At 38.4% G+C, this 23,396-nt stretch overlaps 1 protein-coding gene across 1 annotated transcript in view; it reads right to left on the bottom strand.

Annotated features, from left to right (window-relative positions):
* Positions 1-17: 17 nt before the first annotated feature.
* The window catches only part of DOK6 (docking protein 6), a 161,581-nt gene continuing 138,202 nt past the window's right edge, over positions 18-23,396 (bottom strand). Inside the window, exon 7 of the mRNA XM_014535891.1 lies at positions 18-7,645. Within this exon, the coding sequence (XP_014391377.1) occupies positions 7,506-7,645 (140 nt within the window). The 3' untranslated portion in view covers positions 18-7,505. The remainder of the gene's footprint in view (positions 7,646-23,396) is intronic.

Below are 23,396 nucleotides of genomic sequence, written 5' to 3'. Positions count from 1 at the left end.
TTCTCAGCAATCTTCCATTTAATAAAGGGCCTCTTTTATTTTATTTTGAAAATAGCAAGCCAATAAATAAAGGAATAAGTGACATTTTAAAGGTTCAAAGAATATGATTGTCAGAATTCTGTTTAATTACAGTTACAGTTCATCACATGAAAACAAAAATGTAAGGAGATCATATAATATTACAGTGCTAACAATAGTAACTCTTGGGTAAAACCCAGCAATTTTGATGTTCAAATCTCAATCATGCAGACTTGTGGTGGAAAGCAGTATTTTTGGACTGCTTTACCTTTTTTTAGGTTATGGAGGAAATTTTAATATTGCACAACTATAAATGATTCTCCTGGTAGCAATCTCATTTGTGAATTTCTTATGGTTACTAGTAAGACATTAATAACAATAGTTTATCTATTGAGGACTGTAATATAGAAACTAGAAATTTAGAAGAGGGTAATTCTTGAACTATGTACTATTTTTAACAAGGGGAAAAGTCACACAGATAGATTTAAAAATAATTTAATTATTGCCTCATTATAATAATATTTTCTGTCCTGCCAAAAAATTTACATTTAGTTTCCAGGGACAGTATTCCTTTGCATTCCATTGCAAAAGGTGGCTCAGCTAGTATTTAAGTACAGATGTCCCCAAACTATTATCTGGAATCAATTATTATTGAAAAGGAAGTATATCAAATCATATATTTTGGAAAAGAAGCAAATTTGTAATGGGTATTTTGTTTCTTGACAAAGGTGTAGTGTCCACAGTTATTTTTATCAAAATGATCATAAACATTCTATTTAATGAAGGACAAATAATATCCCTCTATAAAATACAGTATAGGACTTCACAAAGTATATATAAAATGATTTAAAAGAATTTACAGAAAAACAAACATACAACACATAATTTAGTACATTTTGAAGATTCATATGGATAAGGATTTTGCAAGATGTGATATTTCTGTGTGGATCCCAAAAGGTAAGTATAGGGGCATATACAGAGTAGGTCAAAGTAAAAAATGTGTCTGTGTGCATGAGTGTGTTAGGGTTTGTGTAAAGATGGTGCTAGGTGAGGTATTCTGTCGTCTGCAGCCAAGATGATACTGGCTTTCAACTCATTCGTTGTGAGGGTGTAGACTTATGTGTTGCTGTGATTTATACACTGCTGGCTATCACTACAATAACACGGTGTCTTAGAACTTGAAAGAATCTCTCTTCTCCATTTCAGGTCTTCACATAAATTGGGAGCTTCTTTTTCTCCACTCCACTCACTGACATATATTTTTCGATAAGGATAGGCATTGTTCCTTGAATTATGCAATAGACATGTAAATCTGAATTCCATTAATCAAATGATTTCATATGGACCCATATCATGTTCATTTCTGATTTATATTGAATAACAAGATACTACAATCATTTCATTCTCCATCTTTCCCTGCCTTTCAACCCCTCTGTCAAGGAGTTAATGATATTTGAAAACAACATAAAAACCCTTTCACAAGGTTTTCTTTGAGAGAAAACCTTTAAAAAATTAAGCCATTATCTCAATCTTCTTTTCCTGAATTTGGGGCTTTACATTTTGGATTCCTTAAAATAAGCAAGTCTTATGAGGCTGTGGGTCACTTGGGTGAATAAGGACAGCAATCAGATTCCGAGGTGAGCACAGCTGCAGGGTCAAGGTGGAGACCTTGCTTCATTTGGGGCACAATTCTGTGTCTACAAAATGGGTTAATTTAATGTTCTCTTTAAGTTTAAAATCGTAAAAAAAACCCCAGAGATCAGATTGAGAAAGTTAATTGTATCAACTAATAAAATAAGTTCAGAATATGGAATATGGACTAAGGTAGCAGGCATAGAAAGTGAAGCAAAATAAAAATGAATTAAGTGGAATTATTAGAAGGAAGTTGACATATTCCTATTATAAGTATATTTTTCCCTTCTTTAAAATGTTTACAAGATATTAAAATTTTAAACTAAGAAAAGTGTATGAAAATCTCACATAAAAAGTGGCTTTCATATTATTTAGTAATTTTAACTTATTTCTAATTTATCTAAAATTTAATTAATTTAAATAATTGCCTATGTAAGGGTTTGAGGAAAAGCTTGATGTGTAAGGTATTTTAAAGAAAAAAACCCCACAAAAAAACAATCCTCCAAATTTCAATTGAAAATGGAAGCTTTTTGAAACTCGCATGAAAATATGTAGCCCTGATATTATCAATTCTTTAACAAAGTTGTGACAAATGTATAAATAATTAAATCAAAGTGCTACAGAGTAATAAAAATCCCCAAAATAATAATCACAGCAACAATGCAATGAATTAGTAGGAATACAAAACATAGACACTTAATTTTTTTTTTTTTTAGTTTGACCATCACTTTAGAAAAAGTAAGTCTAAATTTCCAACAAAGAACTGGATGACAGTATAAGAATAGTAACACTTACACCAATCATCCATGACCTACAGGTCTAATAATTGCCCCATAATTGATATTGTTGGTGATGAGTCCAGGAAGAGTTAGAAACATCTGACAAATTTGGGAAAACACATGTACAAGGGCCTGTTCACTTATAGGCCATGTGGTATTTCTCAGCTCCCACTACGCATCCCTGGGAGTTGAGATGTAGCCAAGGAAACATTCGTAGGAGCCTGCTAGGTGGCCCTATTCCTGACTGTTTCTTGCCTGTGAATAAATTACAACATTTATGGGTTTTGGTTTTCTCCTGAGGGGAACATAAAAACAGGACTTTTATTCTACACGCTCATCTCCAGAGCTAACTAGCATTCCACCTATCTAGAAAATGTGCCCCAAATCTCATGATACTTCCATGAGAGTCTATAAACTATAATGCCGTATCTAGTTGTAATAAATTATAGAACTGATCCACAAAGATTCACATTCTTCAATAAGAAAGGAAGGATTTGTAGTAGAAAATGTGGGTTAAGCTTTCAGGTACATTTATAGAGAACGCACACACAGCTGTGCATCTTTTCTGACCTGTTCAGCCCCCAGCCTGTCTCACTGATAACATATCTTCACATTGAAATGCAAATGAGGTTGACTCTACAGGAATGACTCTCAAGTTACTGAAGAAACATTCGACCAAGGGGATTCTGTTACATGTTCTTTGGTGTTAAACAATTTTCACTCTCCTAAAGGAAGCACACTTGTTGGTAATGGGCTGTCTTCGTGTGGTAATGTCAATACTGATACAATTGATGTCTTGCATACTCAGTACTCAGAGAAACTAGTAAAGAAGGCCATGTCTGGGACATGGCACCGAGGTTAGAATGTTAAGAAAGTAAATCTGAATGTTACACTAGTCTAGTGACTAGACAGTTCACTGGAGTCTTTGTAATCTTATCTAAATTGTTGCCCTGACTAGTTCCCATTTTCCTTCTCAACCCTCTCCATTGGAAATTGCAGTCCATAAATTTCACGGGCTAGAAATTCATTTGTGTGGCATATCACCTATTATTGTAATTATTAATGCATGTCCAGTAGGCACATTTTTATCTATCTTGAGAAGACCAAGGTTTGGGGATTGTAAAATATAGTTAATTATTGGTATAGTAATTTGAAATTGCAAGATATGGACAGACATAATATGTTAATAGAATTGGAGAAAAATACATACTTTTCACTTTGAGCAGTTTATAGCATAATATTTGTTATAACATGATATGTTAAAGGTCTTTAGGCTCAGCCCCATTGAATGTGTATTGCCTATTTATTGGGCTGTGTTATAATAATCAAAACTGGCCTACAATATTTTCATAAGAATATAATTGGCTTAGCTTGTTTTCACTGTATCACTAATGGTCCATTTTAGGAAGTGGATCAAATAATCTAGAGAATAGGATACTCATGCTCTTTTACAAAGTTTTCTGAGATATTGGCCAAAGAATGAGGGGCAGACATCAATTTTCAGGATGTGTTTTAATATTTACTACAAAGATAGCACATGCAATAAATTGGATCCATAGAAACTGCTAACAGTGTGAAGTTATTTATCAGTTCACTGTTTCTATATTGGACAGAAAGTATAACTGGTTGACAATTTTATAGGTGATAAATAATTTTGAAACATAATTGCCCAATGAAGACAGAGAAAAATTGTACAAGATGTTAGGACTAGTACTCTAGTTACTACTTGGTGAAAAGGGGGAGGTTTACTTTTAATAAATACATTTCACTTTATTTCACATGCTCTATCAAACAGTATCTTCCCTAATAAATAAGTAAATATATATTTCTTATTTCATTAAGTTCAAATTGTGGCAGTGGCCAGAACCTATTCAGTTATAAATATTTGCAACCTGCATAAATAAATTAGTTCTGAGAGCCTACTATTCATTCAAGGAATTAAAAAAAAAGTTGTGTTTTCTTTTGCCCCCATCAGAATAGTAAGCTATTGGGTTAAAGTTATTTTGTACTTTTCTGCATTTTAAATATAATGTCACGTGTACAACAATTAGTATTATCTGAAGAAAAAACTGGGGACATAAAAAATAAATCCCCTCACATAATCTGTGAAATGTGTATGTCCCCCAGGCTTTCTCTGCTCTCAGACGAACCTTTAGGACTTATGTTGGGTTCTGTCATCATCACTCTCTTCCCACCCGATATGGAAACTGTGCCCCTCTTCATTCACCTTTTCCATCTGGAGGAGTCCCAGCGGAGTCATTTTTGGAAAGGGCCAAAAGATGTCTTTGGTTCATAGCAAGTCAATCCCTCACAATGAAAAAGTCACATGTATGTTAAAGATATAATACAATTTCTGGAGGGAGAAAAAATGACTTGTGAAGTGTAGAGGCATCTTCAGTCAAAACCTATAAGCTCAAGTGAGTTGAATACATGCCTATGACCACTCTAGTTGCTCCAGTGGAATTGATTTCATGAAGTTCCAGAAGACAGGTTCAGTAACTCTTTATCTTTGGTTTTTGTAGAAGATTTATCAGCTTGTCATTTTTATTGCAATGCGCACTGCCTTATGTCAAGTATGTTAGGTTAATATAAATTCTCCTATCTGTTCATTTAGTCGTTTTGACTTAGCTACAATTGGAAGCATAGTTAGAGGAGAGAATACATCTCCACAAATGTTCCAGGAGATATTTTATGGCCTTATTCTCATTGCGATGAGATTGGATAAAGACATGGGAAGGAAATTTCTATCTCACAGACTCTTTTTATGACATGATTTTCAGAATGAACTGGCCCAAGGTTTTGCCTGATCTCTGGTACCCTGTCAGTTATGCTCACTGGGAATGATCACAAGAAAACGGTGTTTTTGAGTAACTTCATGCAGGTATTATGTCTCCCACCCAGTAGACACGAGAGCAACTCATCTAATTAGCAGATTCCACCTCCCTGGACTCGATGTCTGTGCTCCGGGCACATTAATAAAACTGAGACATGAACCAGGACCCTTGGGGGCTTTTCCCCATAAGTCCCTTGTGGTCTCTAAGCAACAGCTCGACTGAGTGAGTCTTGCTCCGAGTGGGACCCCACTAGGAACTGTGCTTAAATGGTCTCAGCTGGGAGTTGCTCTGGTGAGTTCCGCTAATGGCATTTCAAAAGCAAATGCCCTGTGCTGAAGGAATTTAAAGGTGCCTAACTCTGAAAGCTGGAACTTCAGGGAAGGCTCTGTCATTGTCAGGAACCAGTCACCTGCTCTTCTGATGTGTCAGCAAAATTCACAGTGCAGAGCATTTGAGCAATTTTCTTTTTATTCCTGAAAGCTTAGGATAATTATTTTTCACAGCCACATTAACTCTTATGATTAGCATCTTGATGGGGTTTTCACATTTTTTATCTGAGGGATGCGGAGGGTCTAGGTGGTTGCTATAAATGAGAATTGATCAAGGAGGGACCCAGAACAATTGAATGCTGCAGTAATCCTCTGAAAGGAATGGATAGGGATGAAAAATAAACCTTATCTCTAATCAGCAAAACAGGTACCCTTTCAACAGACTAACTTTGATAGTTTAAAAATTTTGCTATTAAGAAAGAAAAATTTGGTATTCATCTTACATGGCCTGGGCTCCCTGCTATTTCTATGCCTCTTAGGGGATTTGTGAGCTGACCATCTTAAGCACGTGGCATCAGATAATCAGGCAGGGTCATCTTTATTTTCATTCAACTGAATGCCAAAATTGAGGGCAAAACTATCTATGTTGACCAGAATAAGCCAAATTTCCTCAGTCCACATGGAAATCACCAGCTCCTTTTAAACCTTCATCATTAGTGTGAAGGATGAACAAAATTATATTTACTCCATTTTCTCATAGTCCCAGCCAACCCTGACCCAGTAAAAGGAAAGGCAAGCCCAGCAAGTCCTGGTCATACAGTGAAAGGCGAATCCCTGATGGCTGCTGAGAAGGGTGTGTGAGGTTTCAAACATCTACCATCCTGTGCCTGTTGGTCTCCTGACTGCAAAATAGATCAGTTCTTTTTACAGGTATTTTAATCACTTTCTTAAACAGGTTCTCATTTAGAGTTCTTTTTCTTGAGATGAGATGGAAGCTGGCTGGTGATCATACCCAAAGGGAGAAAGACACTGTCACCAACAAGGGAATGCTAACCAGAAAGACAGCGCGGTGACGTGAGGCGTAGGACAGCTAGACTGGTTCTTCTGCTTCCAGAGCATTCCTCCTTCTCACACTCTCAGACTTGTCATAGGAGCAGACTTGACTATATAAATACTTTTGCTAATAAGAAGCCTTTTTTTTACAGCACTGTCTTAAAAATAGCTATTCAACATAACAATCTTTAACTTTAATGCACCAAATGACAGTTTTCTACAATTTAAGTGAGCATGACCTGTCACCCTCAGCACACATTTGAAAATACTTGTTAAATATAGATGGATGGAGCAAAATCCATATCTCTATTTGTCTACACACACACACACATACACACACACACACACACACACACACACACACGTAGAGCTACAAGGCCTTGCTTAATCGTGTGTTCTAAATTTCCTGTTCCCTCAATTGTCACTGGGCTTATTTATATGGCAAGTTATGATGCCATTTGTGGAGCTTATTGGATTTGTCCCTGTCAAAACCTTCCAAGCCACACAGCTTGTGGTGGGTGACCTTTATGTCTAAGGACCGGCCCTGTCATCAGACGGGAGGACCAAGCCCTGAGGACACCAACCAGGTACAACCCTGTTGGGCAATGCTCATGGTGCCCGGGCTGCTGCTACTGTCAGACCCAAAGAATTGTATTTAAATGACTGTTCATATGATTTGGATTCTATTTTTGTTAAACACAGATATCCCCCCTCCCCCCAAGAAATTCAATAAATAAAGGACTTAGCCACGGAATCAAGGAAGCGGAACTCCAGTTTTGAACCTTCCTCTGGGATTGGGGCTAGACCCAACCTTTTTCAATTTCTACTGCAATTGGTCTTCCAGGAGGCAGAGGGCACAATGACCCCACAAGCAGGTCTGGGACAGACTGTCTCTCTGGTCAGCAGTGGTTCTCTGTGTGTCATTGGATGAGGCTTGAGCTGTAGCTGAATCCATAGCTGCTGGACCGGGACAAGGACTGCTGAGTCTCTTCGCTCTGCTCTGGGGCGTAGCTGGGAAAGGTCTGTGCACGTGACATCTTTGAGGAACCAAACCCATGACCTGGAGAGAAAGAAAGGAGAGCTGTACTAAGAAACAGATTAAGCAAAACACAGATATATTGATAAAACAAACAAATCAGAGCCCTCTTAGCCTCTGTATTGAGCTCCAGGTAAGTAGGTAAAAATGGAGATAACCTGGTGTTTTGTTCCTCACAGAGCTAAAAAGGTCACCTGCAGGGCTCAATTTTTCTCTCCAGTGTGTCTTGCCAACAATTCTGGATGCCAAAGAGCTAGGTACATTTTCTAAGGATCTCAAACTTCTACTATCCTTCAACTTTTGAAACAAAAGCAGACAAGTTTTTCCAAAAGCAACGTTATTTTTGATGGAGAGTCTATAAGCTGCTTGCTTTTCTTTTATAATCACTTCCAGCATATGAAAGCAAATGACACACTTCCTTCAAAACCTTTCTGAGTAGGCAGTAACCTATGCTGAGTAATGACCATCAACTATCAAGAAAAAGCTTTCACAGTGAGAGTGTTCGAGGCCCTGGCTTATGCTAGTGGGGTCTGTGAGTAACTGAACCCATTTCATGATACAGTTAACCCAAAGGATAAGTCTGTACGGCTACTGAAATAGCTGCCCCAAAGTGAAACCTTACAGAAGATATATTTTCAGAAAATTCTACTGATGCCTTTTGTAGTTCAGATAACCCCTGCGATGAGAAATTGGGCTAACACAAAAAACAGAAGTGATTACTGAAACACTTGTCAGAATGTTCATCATGTAGGGAGAATGTGCCTACTCTAAGGCTTCACTAAACGTTCTCCCCATCCTTCGTGTTAACCAGTGATTAACAATTCTTCCTGGTTGAGAGTGATAATTAACTAATGGATGCGCTTAGTGGGAGAGCAGACAGGCAGACCCAGCGTGCTCTGCCCTTCACAGTGTGCATTCCACCCAAAGGAGGAGAGCACTTGAGCTCGATTTGCATTGTTTCTGGTCTCGTGGTGAGGCCTCCAGGGAACACAATCTGTTAACAGAAACGTGGAACATCTGGCCAGGTTCTCAGGTGGCGCTGTCCTTCGCAAGGTCATGCACTTAAAGCCATTTCATGGTCAGGTGTGTTTTCCTTGCAGAGTCTGGAGCTTGGGATCCAGGGAGGAAATGCAAATGAATTGGGTAATCAAAAGGTAATTAAACTGGTAGGACCTCTTAATGTGAAAATATTGTGAGAGCAAAATCTTGCTTTCTACATAAAAATCATTTTAGATTCACCATTGGCCTGATTCTCTTGTGAAGACTCCACAAGCAGGTCGGGGAAAAGAGAGACATGGGCCCTCTTCCCACTTTATCTTAGCATTGACTTGTTAGATGATAATTTATAGTTCCTTTAAGTGGAGATATTGGCATTTATAAGCATAAATCAGGAGGAAATTCTATTAAGACTATTCTGGCCTTGGTTTTATCCTGATATATTTTTATTTTTTATTTTTGTTTTTTAAATGAGAGCTATCTGAAAGAGAGCAATGCTGGAGCTTACCTTTAAAGCGTGTTATCTGTGGGCTACCAGCTAAGGCTTAAGTTGCAAATTCAGAAGCCTCTGCCTGTGCATACGTAGCTTTTTATCCTAGAATCTTGGGTGCAAAAGGTCAATCATGTAGCTGATATTTGCCAAACATCTGTTAAAACAATTCAAAATGCCACAGTGGAAACAAAGTAATGGGACGTATGTTACCTGACTTTACAGGGTTCATGAGCTGCTTTGGGAATGGTCACCAGACAAGGAGAGTCAAAACCAACAATGAATGTGAGCTGAAGGGTACACACAGCCTGTGCTCTGCAGGACCAGAGCAGGGCGCCAGCGGAGCTTCCGAGCACTGTCTATAGAACCACACAGGCCACGTCAAGTCACCGTGCCCTTCACTCCACAGGGTGTGCAAACACCATCACCGCCATGGACCAAAACACACGGAACCGAGTCCTGCCAGCCCTATGACTCCTTTTAGTACCTCATTTGCCTACATGGAGAGAATATCTTTGTCAAGGTGTTTTGAGGATTAAATAAAACAGGTAGGAAGTTAGCTGGGACTGTAGGTTCCCCATAGACGTCAGTTTTTCTCCCTTCTTTCTACAAGGACTGGAACTGTATTCTTGTCATTTTTTTTTCAAACTCTGTGTTACCCACCATCTTGGTGTGCTGTCCCTCACTACGACAGGTTTTGAACATCATTCTCCTTCAAGGTCACCACTGCTTTCTTCATTTCCTCTATGAACAGTTTCTAGTCTAACTGGAAATTAAATGATGATTTTCCTTACCTCACCCATTTCTTTACAGACAGCTGAAGGGTACACACAGCCTGTGCTCTGCAGGACCAGAGCAGGGCGCCAGCGGAGCTTCCGAGCACTGTCTATAGAACCACACAGGCCACGTCAAGTCACCGTGCCCTTCACTCCACAGGGTGTGCAAACACCATCACCGCCATGGACCAAAACACACGGAACCGAGTCCTGCCAGCCCTATGACTCCTTTTAGTACCTCATTGCCTACATGGAGAGAATATCTTTGTCAAGGTGTTTTGAGGATTAAATAAAACACGTAGGAAGTTAGCTGGGACTGTAGGTTTTCCATAGACATCAGTTTTCCTCCCTTCTTTCTACAAGGAATGGAACTGTATTCTTGTTATTTTTTTTTCAAACTCTGTGTTACCCACCATCTCGGTGTGCTGTCCCTCACTACGACAGGTTTTGAATATCATTCTCCTTCAAGGTCACCACTGCTTTCTTCATTTCCTCTATGAACAGTTTCTAGTCTAACTGGAAATTAAATGATGATTTTCCTTACCTCACCCATTTCTTTACAGACAATTCACAAATGATGCCACTTAATACTTATCACAAAAATAACACATCTCCGTCAGAACTGTACTGCTATGAAGGCCGAACATATGCGATTTGATTTGGGCAACAATGAGTATGAGAACAAAGGAGAGAAATAATTAAGCATTTTCTCAACATTCATTTCAGTTATGCCCTTAGCCTCTGTTGATGAAAACAAAACAACAAAAGGAAATGAACTTTGTGGCTTAAATAATAAACTTGCTGGAACAGACCTGTTTTCTCCACTAACGGGAAACTCTATTTAAATGCTTCCTGAACTTTCCCTTTAGCTCACGCTGGAGGGCAGGTAAGGTGAATGAATATGCACTCTCAGGACCTGGGGGATGCTATAATTAAAAAGCTGTGAACAGCTATTAGTGTATCTTAAAAGTCCTTGTGAATTTTGGTTCCTACTTCATGGGCTATTCATATTTGTTTTAACAGAAAATAATACTTTGTACCCATCTATTCAGGTGACACTGGCTATCTGGGAAAACAAACACATCTCATTTACCTGGCGGTTTGAAGTATACTTTGAAATGTCATTTCCTACCATCCTCCACCCTCTTCTCCCCTGGTGTATATACAAGACTGAGAAATATAGTTCTGTTCCATAAAGAAGTAAATATGTTGGATATAGAGATGTTTCAAACATTTGCATTATTCTAACAAAAGTGTGACCACTCCCAATTCCAGAAACTTAAGCATCCACATATAAGAAAGGTGAAAACACCCTACCATAAAGGTAAGTCTTCAAAGGTTCAAACCAGTAATAAACCAGAAGGAACACAAAAGCAGTAGAAAATAAATCAGAATGCAAGACCAGAGACCCATATCACACCTCAAAGAACAGTACCTTCCGAATACCCTCTCCTTCCGGGGGTGGGGTGGGATTAAGTGCATAGCTGCCTGGATGGAGTCCCTACTGCTCACCCCTCTGGTTTTCTACACTTACACTGACTGTGCTCTTTACATAAAATAGCGTGCAAAGGAGTTTGTTTCTGTAGGAAATCAGGAAGATCCCAACGCCCAAAACTTGTGGTTATTAATTGGTGAGAAACAATGGTCTCAGTAAGGATCTGGGGCAGAGGAAAGGGTGCTGTCTTTAAAAAAAAAAGCCGAAAAAACCCCAAATAAAATAGTTGCTTCATGAGGAAGGGTGCAGCCCGCAGTGAAAGTTCAACAACGATCAGGTGCAAGTAGAGGAGATGCCGTCTTACTCTTTGTCTTCCTTGACAAGGGCTTTCTAGCCACTGGGGAAAAGGAAATGGCTGAGGGCGATCGGACCTGATGCTGAAGGACGAATGGACGAACTCCTGGGGTGTAAACAGAGGTTCCAGGACTCTGACTGCAGTGATTCGGGGGCAAGAGGTTTCTATGAGGTAGGAGTGTCCTGGGAATGTCTAGTGTCTTAGCAATAACCTCCCACCTGTTAGTTATGCTGAGAAATGCCAAGATCCCTTGTCAACATCTCCTCTGTGAGCTGTGTTTGATTTTACTCAGTTCATTGTAATTACAGCTCAAACCAGACTGTTTGGGGTTGATCTCTGTGCTCTCCTAGGGGGAAGCTTCTGAAATTCCTGTGGAGATTCCTGGACCCTATAGTTCCATGCCCCCTGAATGGATTTGTTTCAGGTATCAAGGCTCAGATTCAGCACATCTGAACCAACGGGGAATATAAAGGCCACGGGTTTCAACTCATAAAGGAGTGATTTGGAAAAGTCATGATGTATGTTCCTTAAGCACCTGTTCATGCTGACCTTATGCTAAGTCCCTTAAGACATCACTGTTAAAATCCTCATATCAGTTCTGTAAGGCGAGGTTGCATACCCTCATTGCACTTGTGCAAAAACAAAACTGAAGCCTACCGGTGTTTAATGAGTCGCCAAGCTCCTAAGCGGTAGAGCAGGTCAGACCTAGGTCTGCTGGAAATGAACTCAAAAAGCATTGCCCTGCATACTGCCACATGTCCCCTTAGAACGCTTTAAACTTCGGTCTTATTAGGAATCATAAAGTACATGTGTATTTATATAGACATAGCTTCTGAGAAGAAATAGCAGTTCTCACAACCCAGTTCCTGAAGACTAGATTCAAGTGCCTGTAAGATGGTGACCATATTGTCAGAGAACAAAAAGCCATTCAAGCAGGTAAAACGTTCTCTTGGTCTGCTCAAGTGCCATAACCAATAACCACAGGCTGGGGGCTTTGGCAACAGACAATGATTTTCTCAGAGTTCCAGTAGCGGCAAGTCTGAGGTCAAGGCCGGTGAGTTAGTTTCTGGTGAGAGCTCTTGTGGCTTGTAAATGGCTGCCTTTTCCCTTCTTTGTAAACAGCGGCCTTCTCCCATACATCACGTGGGCCCTTCTCTTCTTTGTGTGCTTTCCTGGGGTCTCTAGCTCTTCTTGTAAGGATGTTAATCCTACGGGATCCAGGTCCCACCCAACATGACCTCATTTAACCTTGATGACCTCCTTAAAGGCCCTGTCTCCTAATATAGTCACCTTGGGATGGGGGCATAGGGCTCCAACATATGCATTTTGGAGTGGGAGGGGCACAATTCAGTTCATGGCAAGCAAAAAAAATAAAATTGAATAGGAGATGTTAAGATAGTGTATGTGACACTTTTTCTCTTGATAGTGACTATTTTTTTCACCTTTTTTCTGAGGGGTACTTGTTAGTGAAATTATGTAATTTGGTTTAGGATTACATAAAATGATTAAATGACATAATTTTTTAACCCTTCAAATTGTCAAAAGAGAATTTAACGATTGTTTTATACCACTAAGTTTCTGATATACACTGTCAATTTTCATTGCACCCATTCACATTCCCACCTACAGGGTTTTAAAGTAATTCTTTCCTAACATTAGATAGATCTGGATATTATCAGATTAAAATCTTCTTTCCAAGTAGAAGGATGAAAAATTGCATCTAGTTCAGTTCATTTTCTTTTGCTACATAGAAGTACTTATTTTTTTTTGTAGTCAAGTCTTTGTGTTTTCTGGGTTTTGTGTTTTGATAATGTCTTGCCTCATCACAAGATTATTAAAATACTTTCTTATCTAAGTGAAATAAGCCAGTCAGAGAAAGACAAGTATCACATGATCTCAACTCATATAGAGATCAACCAAAGAACTTGTATGCATATACGCATAGCCCATTGACACAGATAGTGGGAATGGGGGGCGAGCTAGAAGAGGTCAATGAGGGTGGGGGGAAAGCAGACATATATAATACTTTCAACAATAAAGATGTAAAAAATAAAATAAAATACTTTCTTATAAGTTCTTTTTATATTTTCATAAATATCCTAGGTTATCTTTAGCTCTTCAAGTCACTGGGACGCTTTCCTAGTTGATGCCCAATGGTTAGCGCCCCCTGCTGGGTAAAGGCTAATAGTGTTAGCTCTGAAGGAAGGTTGCTAGGGTTTGAGTTCCAGCTCCATCATTTACAGCTGGTTGACACCTGGAGAGTTATGCAATTGCTCTGTCCCTCAGGTTCCTGTGTATAAGGACAATCATAATAGTTTCTACTAATAGAATCATGTATTAAATGAGTTTAGTCATAGCAGCATAGTGTAATAATACATTACATTAGTGTTAGTATATACTAACACTAAGAGCAAGGGTACTATATTGTGACACACACACACTCTTTATTAGCTCACTTAATCTTCACAAGTGCTACTGAGGTAGAGACAAAAATTTTGCAGTGGTGCTTGGGACTGATCCTTGTCACCTGGTTATGAGCTGCATGATGAAATGTCTTGGTGTGAGTATTATTTTCAAAGTCCTTATGAGTTTATTTTTCAATCAAAGAACTAAGATGTCTCATTTCTTGGAAATATTATAATTTTTTGTTAATTATTTCCATTTCTCTCCTCTCTCTCTCTCTCTCTCTCTCTTTCTCTCTCCCCTCTCCTAGGGGGAAGCTTCAGCTCCCTATGTACAAGCACAGGCTCAGGCTCATCTCTCCCCCCCACCCCCCATCTCGCTTCTCTTTTTCTAGAGCATTTATTATTTATCGGGGGTGGGGAACCTTCTTTCTGCCAAGGGCCATTTGGATATTTAAAACATCATTCGAGGGCCAAACAAAATTATCAACTTAAAAATTAGCCTGCTATATTTGGTCAAACATTTAATTAACTTACCCCTAATGCCTTGGCAGGGCCAGACCAAATGATTTCGTGAGCCTTATATGGGCTGGGCGTTCCACACCCCTGATTTATATGTTCTAGTGCTGCACCATTCTTACAATTTCCCACCTCTTCTATTTTCACTCTCCTTTTGCTGCTTTACTTTGTGGGAGATTTGAGATTTGTTTAACCTTATCTCCCACGCTTACTAAATTATAAAAAGTTTCTGTGACTCTAATTTTAGTTTGCAAAAGCTTTTCCTCTGTCTTTTCCATGCCCTCCCTTGCTCTCCTTTTCTTAATATATAGTCACACATTTATTGTTATTAATACTGGCACTTTCACTCCCCAAACTATGAACCTTATTCCTTACTTTATAAGTGGACATCTAAATGTTCTTTATTCATATTTTCAAAAATTAGTAAGTCTTGAATGGACAAATGCATATTATTAATTTGTATGTAGTACACAGCCTACAGTTGTAAAGATACTGGTAGGTTAGCAATAACATTCTAACACTGAAAAATATCTGAGGTTGTTTAAAATACTTGAATTTGCCTTAAAGATGGTTTGATTTGATTCACACAGAATTACACTTTTTAATACGTATTTCATAAATTCTCTAGAATAAAAATAGTCTTATATTTATTATTCTGGTTGATGTAGCATTCATTTATTCCTGTTGCTTGCATTTAATTTATCTTGTATTCTAATTAACTACTGGGATATTAATTTTCTACAACTGTGATCTCTTTGTAAAACTTGGCTGAACTCTTCACTGTTAGCAGAATTCATTTGAATAATTGTGGCATTCATAAGCAATCTGTATCAGCTAATAAAATGAAATAATCTAAGCTGAAACATAATATGAGGAGCAGAGAATACATGAAATAAAAGTTCATTAATGCTGATCAACCATCATATACTATGGGAAAATAGTATATGATGAAAAATTCAGATATTTAGTTTGTGAACTATAAATAGTACATTGCTATTTTCAAGGGTTCAGTTATAAAATTTTGAAAACAATGTTAATATAATTAAGAAATCATATATTGATATATCTTTGTTTCCATTTTTGAACACATTATTTGTAGTTTTAGCAATCAAGGAACTATTTAAGATTATAAAGTAGAGTACTCCCATTTCAGATAGAAATCTCCAGAACTATAATTGAGCAGTGATTTAACAAATTTACTGGAAAGTCACATTAATCTCCTACAAATCAATAAGAATACATATAAACTGACTGTTCTTAAGACATTGAGAAAATGGAAAGTTTTATTTGCTATAATTATTTTCTAAAATATTTAAAATAATGCAATGATAATGAGATTTCCCTACATAATACAGTATTTCCCCCTCAATGTATACATACTTTGAATAATTGTTAGTTCCAATGGGTAAATTTGAAAGAAAGAAACAGCAATTGAGCTATCAGCTATAAAGGCCTGTTACAGTGTGTATACACTTTTTGGGATACCCTACATATACTTAGAGATTTGAATTAAAACAGAAATATTATAGCAAAAATTACTTAATGTTACATAAGTTTACACAGAATGAACTTTGCAAAAAAAAAACACCCTTAGACTAAATATGAGGGACATTAATAAAATTGTTTAAAATTTACTATCTGGTTTTCATATAATGCAACACAATGTTATTCTGCAGTAGACACAAGGTTAAGCCTGCATTTAGTTTGAGGATTTCTGAAATAAGTTGGAGGATATGTGTCAAAAATTTGCTTAGTCCTTGATAAAGATCTGGATTTTCATCTCATTCTCAGTAGAATTTTGCCTAGAGTTTTTTGCCTACAGGTTAGGTTGATTTTTCAGAGACCTGGAAAACATTCTGTTAATCCCAGACAGAAGTTCATTCTCATTGAGAAAAATCTACAGGTATTTCTTGGTATAAACAAATTTAACATTCTAAGTTCTGAATTATATAATCAAGAAGCAATGCAGTAATCTCAGAACCTGGAAATTTGAAACCTCTTCCTGGAGAGTAGATATTGCAATATGTCTCTATTAGTATTGAAAACATTCCGATAAACAAAGAATAAGGGATCTGAGGTTCAGGAAAATGGAGTCAAAGCATATAGGACAAAGGAGGGATTCTCTTAACATTTACATTTTATGAGAAACTGCTGAAAAATCCAAAATTCCTTTTCTAGGCAGATTGAGAAATCCTTATTAGGCAATGTATTATGATTACTAGTATACCCAGTAGGCAGCAATAAAAGTCATAATCTTAACCCCTTGTTAGCTTTTTTTTCCTCAAGTTTTATTTCTTGATTTTAGAGAGGGAGACAGACAGACAGACAGATAGATAGATAGATAGAGATTTGTTGTTCCACTTATTTATACATTCATTGGCTGCTTTTTGTATGTGCCCTGACCTGAGATCAAACCTACAACCTTTGCGTATCAGGACAATGCACTAATCAACTGAACTACCTGGCTAGGGCCAACCCCTTGTTAGTATTTATTTTTAATCAATTATTTTTATTTTACTCTCACCGTATGGGAGATTGAACTGGGTTTTTATCAGTTATTTTTCATATTTAAAAATGAAATAGGAAAATGATAATCCTTTTTAAAATGAAAATTTAAATAAGGCTCCATGTGATTGTCCAATGTATGCTATAGGTAAAGGCTAAAAAATGTCTGTTTAAAATACAAATTGCAATTTTTGCAAAGTAGCAGAGAGCCTGCTTATGATGATACTCCTTGTTAAAATTTATTGAGCACTACAGTGTACCAGGAAGTGTCAGACGTTTCACTTATGTTATAAGCAGTTAGACAGACATGAGCAGAGGAAGGGTGATGAGTCAGGTATGGGTTAGGTAGAGGTCACCAGGGCAGAAAGTCCTGGGGCCTTGCAATGGGAAAACAAGGACATCACCCCCAGGATAACCTTTCTTCCCCTAGCGTACAGATGGTCACAATGGTCACGGAGTTTAGATCTCCTGACCTTTCCCTCCGACATGAGCAGAGGAAGGGTGATGAGTCAGGTATGGGTCAGGTAGAGGTCACCAGGGCAAAAAGTCCTGGGGCCTTGCAATGGGAAAAACTGGGAAAACAAGGACCTCACCCCCAGGATAACCTTTCTTCCCCTAGCGTACAAATGGCCACGATGGTCACAGAGTTTAGATCTCCTGACCTTTCCCTCTCTAAAGGTAACATCTAAGCCTCAATTGTATTTCAGCTCCAGGCCCAGAAGAGCAGAAAAAGCAAAGTGACTCCATGGCTGCTTCAGGACCAGCTGAATAGACTAATGACCCCATGGTCTGGCCCTAACCAACCAGTGGAGACCAGGATCCTGAAAGAGCACACCCGGAAAGCTGATAAATATTCTATTGAGACCCTCCCCTGAGACCTCCCCTAAGATTCCCACCTGAGAGAGATAAATACCCCAACACAGCCAGAAGCAGTATTTCAAAACTGAGCTCATCTTCCTTCCCCACCCAATTTCCTGAATGGCACCCATCAACCTAACAGCCCAGGTCAAAGTGCTGGTTCCATTATGGTCTCCTGGCTTTTCCATCATCTCCCCTCCAGCTGTCAGTCATAGAGCCCTGTAGATCTACCTCTTTCAAACCTCTTGAATCCTTCTATTTTCTTCATGGTCACTACCTCTACCTTGAATTTCTCATCATGTTTATGACTCTAGCCACCAAACAAGTTTTCCTAACAACAGTGTCCACTTTACTGTAATATGTTCTTAGCCAAAGTGATTATGAGCTGCTGGTGACCTCTCCCCGTTGTACCTTTCCAGGATATAGGTAAACTCCCTAGCTTAGGAGTTCAAACTCTCAAAGGTGAGTATGGAATTCTTTAGTTACCCCATGTATAAAATCCATCCCTTGTACTCCTCTCCAGTAAAAAAAAAAATCTATGTAAGAACATTGCTTACAAATATGGTTTCAAGATGAATGCTCCAGAGCTCCCTTCTAACCAGACTGCTACCTGTAAACTCTTTCCTATCTATAGATGTAGAAGTATATTGGAGTTTCCTCTAAGGATGCTGTTATTTAAACTGTTTTCACTTCTCCATTCTCTTTTCCAGTTTCTACCTCACACCCTCTGCTCTAAGACCCCCATTGTCCACCACGTGCAGGTAACAGAGAAGGCAGGCTCTCTGAACCATGGCACAGGCTTCTTCCTCTGTGGAATGCCCACACAAATGCTCATTTGCATTTCAACTCTTATCAGGCTGATTCCTCTTTTTTTAAAAAAATTTCATCTAGGAAGCCTTACCCAATCCTCCACTATCCCACCCAGCCTGAGTCAGGAGCTACTGTCTTTTCTCTTATCTTTTTACCTTGCATCTTGTCTGGGACCATATACTGAACTAGAGGAGAGGAAGTTTATTTACTTTTGCATCTTTGGAGCCTTATAAAATGCCAGATTCTCAGCAGGCACTCAGTAAATACTAATGAATAAAATGATGAAAATGCATGCAGCAGCTCACTCCTCTGCACAGTTAGAGCAGAACATAGAGAAAAATGCATCTCTCTTGAGATTGCCTTGCATGTCTTTGAAAGCCAATAATTATCTATTGAATCAAAGTAATTTAATTACGTGGCCTGGTCTTGGTGAATGGGAAAATGACAATCCTTTTTAAAATGAAAATTTAAATAAGACAAGGCTCCATGTAATTGTCTAATGTATGCTAGAGGTAAAAATATGAGACTAAGGAGATGTGTTTTTTTTAAGCATCATTACAATACACTGATCCCAATGAATGTATCAATTTAAAAATCTAAACAGATGTGGGCTTGGTGAGAAAACAAGGAAGAGAGACCTATGTGGTGAAAAGTTTGTTGTAGACAACCCTCCATGAGTCTCTTGTATTTCTGCATGTTTTGTGAGCAGTGGCACTGGTGCCCTTTTTTCTGGGTTATCTTTTCAAGGATATTTGTAGAACAAACAGCCTTGGAAGAGAGAGATGGTATCTTCCCTGGAGCATAAGGGAAGATTTGTTCGCGTCCAAAACAATAAAGACAATGGCTCCCTCTGGGACAAATGCCCACTATAAAATATTTGGGTTCCCTAAACTTGTGTTTCCTCTCCCATAACAAAACCTACTTCATGTGCATCTTTATGTTGGTTTCCTGACTCTTTTTGCATCTCTATTGGGGCATAAATGTTGGTACTCTGGATAATGTTATTGCTGTGAGTCTCTGACCCAGAAATCTCATGTCTCTTTGGCCAGAATCCACTGAACTGTGTATGGCAAGCTAATTTGCTAGCTTGTACATAGGGTGAAATCTTAAATCCTTAACAGTTACTGATGATATTTAATTATTCCCATGCTAAGGGTAGTGCCTTCCAATTTTTGTTGGATTTTAACATTTACTTATTATTTTGTAAGAGTCAGTGAAATCCTTCCTTATCTGAAATATATATCACATCTTAATGAGATAATTTACATGGTAACTGACCAACAAGACAGTTTCATAAAGCCAGCTGGTATACAAAAAGAAAGAATGAATGTAGACAATGTTTTCACTAGAGAATAGAAAAATAGGTAACTGGCCCTCTTACTACTCAAACATGAGACTGAAATAATTATTAATCAAAAACCAAAATTAATTTCCAGTAATGACAGTCCAGTCTCCTGAGAAGAAATGCCCAAATTATTTGTTATAAGGCAGATTTTGTTGCTGTTATTGTTTTCATGGGGAAAGTCTTTTCTTCAGATGATTTTTTAAAAGAGTAGCATGCTATGCACATAAAGATGAAATGAGAGGGAAAAATCAGAGCTCATTTGATTTTCACAGGGAAGAAAGAAACATTTATTTTAGGCCAAACACAAAGCAGGGAAAATGAATGATTCCTGTGGTTTTAGAATGAAGCTTTTATCCTGTCAGAGGCTTTGTTAAAAACAGTGAAGCATGTTTTAATTCTGAATATGGAAAATTGTTCTCAAAGCTTTGCTGCCCCTTAAAATTACTCTAAGAGACGATTGCTTCACTACAATGGGGTACTTTAAAGACAGAAAATAGAGATTACAGGCTAAATCGATTGCATGCTGCGCTGGTTAACGTTCAGGAGTTGATTCAGTGGCGAATGTATCTCCTATCAGAGTTCTTTTGTTAAGATCGTTTCTTTTGGTCCCCCTGGCAGACAGTTGAACTGAATTGAGAAGTTGTAGTCATCGTGTGTTTTAGAACATCCTATTACTGGCTGTTAGACCGTGTGATGGAAAGCAGAGAAACTGGCCCACGCAGGAAGTGTGGTGCAGAGGTTTTGAAAAGCAAGTGGAGAACCAGGCATTCTCGGTTTTATTGATAACTTTCAATTACTGACTTGTCTCATGATTCCAGACCATTTTAACTATGGGAAATTTTCACAGGATGGTTGACACTGGATTCTACTGACAAAAAGGCAGCAATGTTGCCCTAACTGGTTTGGCTCAGTGGATAGAGCATCGGCCTGCAGACTGAAAGGTCCCAGGTTCGATTCCGGTCAAGGGCATGTACCTTGGTTGCAGGCAAATCCCCAGTTGGGGGTGTGCAGAAGGCAGCTGATCAATGTTTCTCTCTCATCGATGTTTCTAACTCTCTATCTCTCTCCCTTCCTCTCTGTAAAAAATCAATAAAATATATTTTAAAAAATGCAGCAATGCAATAAATGAATGGCCAAGGGTTATGTTACTTTAATATTTAGAAGTTATTTAGCTTTTTAATTTAATAATAATAGGTTCTGGTGTGTTTACATATTGTAACTGTGTATTTAAATTTACAAGTTTGTATCACTTTAAGTCTCTGAGTGGAAAGAGATACACAAAAGTAAATTTAAGGTTAAATGTCCCTCCTTCTGTTCATTCTTTATGCTAATCTATGCACCTTATGGAGCGAATCCATGCACAAAGGCAGCTTGATTCTTGTTTAGCTTGCACTGAAGTGTGTATTATTGGGAAAAATCCATCAATGATGTGCATAATTATGCATGGTATTCTGCCTTTTATTTTCTACCGACAATCACTATTTTAGAAAGTTTCATTAAGTCTGCCTATTTGTATATATTAAAAATTTTGTATGTATTTTTCTTTGTAGCAGAAACTACAAAGCACAATAATTTTTGTTCATTCAGGTCCTGGAGATTTGGGATGCTAGTGTGGGAACGGTGGTTAAGATCATTGCCCGAAATCCCATTCAGCCTCTGGGAATAGATGTGCTCAAATGGATCTGGGATAAACTGCAGTGGGTTCCTGGGGAAGACACAGTCCACACCTTCTCACAGCTGCTGCTAGTTTGATGAGCAGCCGAATTTCAGATGCTGTGAAAATCTGCATCAATGAAATATTTTTGTCTAGACTGCTTTTTCCATTTCTTTCACACTTTACCCATTGAGAAGAATACATGCTAAAATCAATGGCTATTATCCTAAGACTAAGATAACGACATGGATTAACTGAGTGACACATTAAAATCAAGAAACACATGGAACTCAACAAAAGTAGCTAAGATCCAAGAGTTTACTCCTAGTGAAATGATACCACCTGCCTAATGCCCATGTACCTATTAGAATATTCCTTGCTTACAGAGTAACAGACAGACATTTTCTGATACAAACATTAACAATCTATAATAATAAAAGCGTAATATGCTAATCAGACAAGACATTCTTCTGGATGTCCTTCTGGACAATCTTCCAGATGAAGCTGGGGCTGGGAGGGAAGCCCGGGTCCCGGGTGCCAGAGTGAAGTTGGTGCTGGCAGCCCAAGGAAGACCTTCTCTTGCACGAACTTCGTGCATCGGGCCTCTAGTAGTAAAATGAAAAACGCCTTTATTCTATGTGTGTAAAATTTTGTTTTCAGTGTATTTTTTATACACATTGCTTTACTGAACTCTTCCAATAGCCTTGTGAGGGGAGGCCTGAGGAGGATTATCTCTCAGATTTCATTGGTAACAATTGGAAGCTTGAGTGACCACCAGGGTTAGGAATCCCTTTCGTCAAAGTCCTACTGGTAGACTCTGCTGGAAGTGTTGCTAAAATACCATTCTGCAATTCTTGGTGATGGACTTTGTTCCTCTTCTCCTCCAGGTCCTATCAGCTGAGCATTCAGTGGTCAGGAAGAGTTCCAATTCCAATATTGTAATTGATTCTCTTAAGGTCATCAAGCTCTAGACAGCGGTACTCAACCTGTGGGTCACGACCACTTTGGCAGTCGAACGACCCTTTCACAGGGGTTGCCTAAGACCATCCTGCATATCAGATATTTACATTACCATTCATAACAGTAGCAACATTACAGGTATGAAGTAGCAACAAAAATAATTTTATGGTTGGGTCACAACATGAGGAACTATATTTAAAGGGCCAGAAGGTTGAGACCACTGCTGTAGGCTATGGTCTCTGTATTCCTTTCTCCCTGAGGGTCCCCCCCCCACAACCCTCCTCTAGCTCCTGGTGTCCTACCCCAGCATCTGCTACCCTAGGCCCTCCCTTCTGTGTTACACCCTCTTGGTCAAGGGCACATGTTAAGTTGAGTTACCCAAGATAAAAACTGTGAAAAAAAATATATTATTCTGGAACCACAAACACAAAATTACCTGCACAGAGTGGGCCTCTTGGACCACTCTAAAATTGTACTCTCTGTAACTTTCTCTTTACTCCACTTGATTTTTCTTATTAGCATTGTCACCCTTTGACATTCTATAATCTATATAGTGCATGCCTATTTTCCCCCGTTTGCCTCCTCTTCTAGATAGTAATGCTCCACGAAGACAGAAACTTCTTGTGTATCACAATGTAGAGAAATATTTATTTTATCTTGATGAATGGCA

The sequence above is a fragment of the Myotis brandtii genome, unplaced genomic scaffold (assembly GCF_000412655.1).
Source record: "Myotis brandtii unplaced genomic scaffold, ASM41265v1 scaffold154, whole genome shotgun sequence".
In the NCBI taxonomy this organism is placed as follows: domain Eukaryota; kingdom Metazoa; phylum Chordata; class Mammalia; order Chiroptera; family Vespertilionidae; genus Myotis; species Myotis brandtii.
Note: the sequence above shows the minus strand (reverse complement) of the source record. Positions and strands in the feature narration are given on the sequence as shown.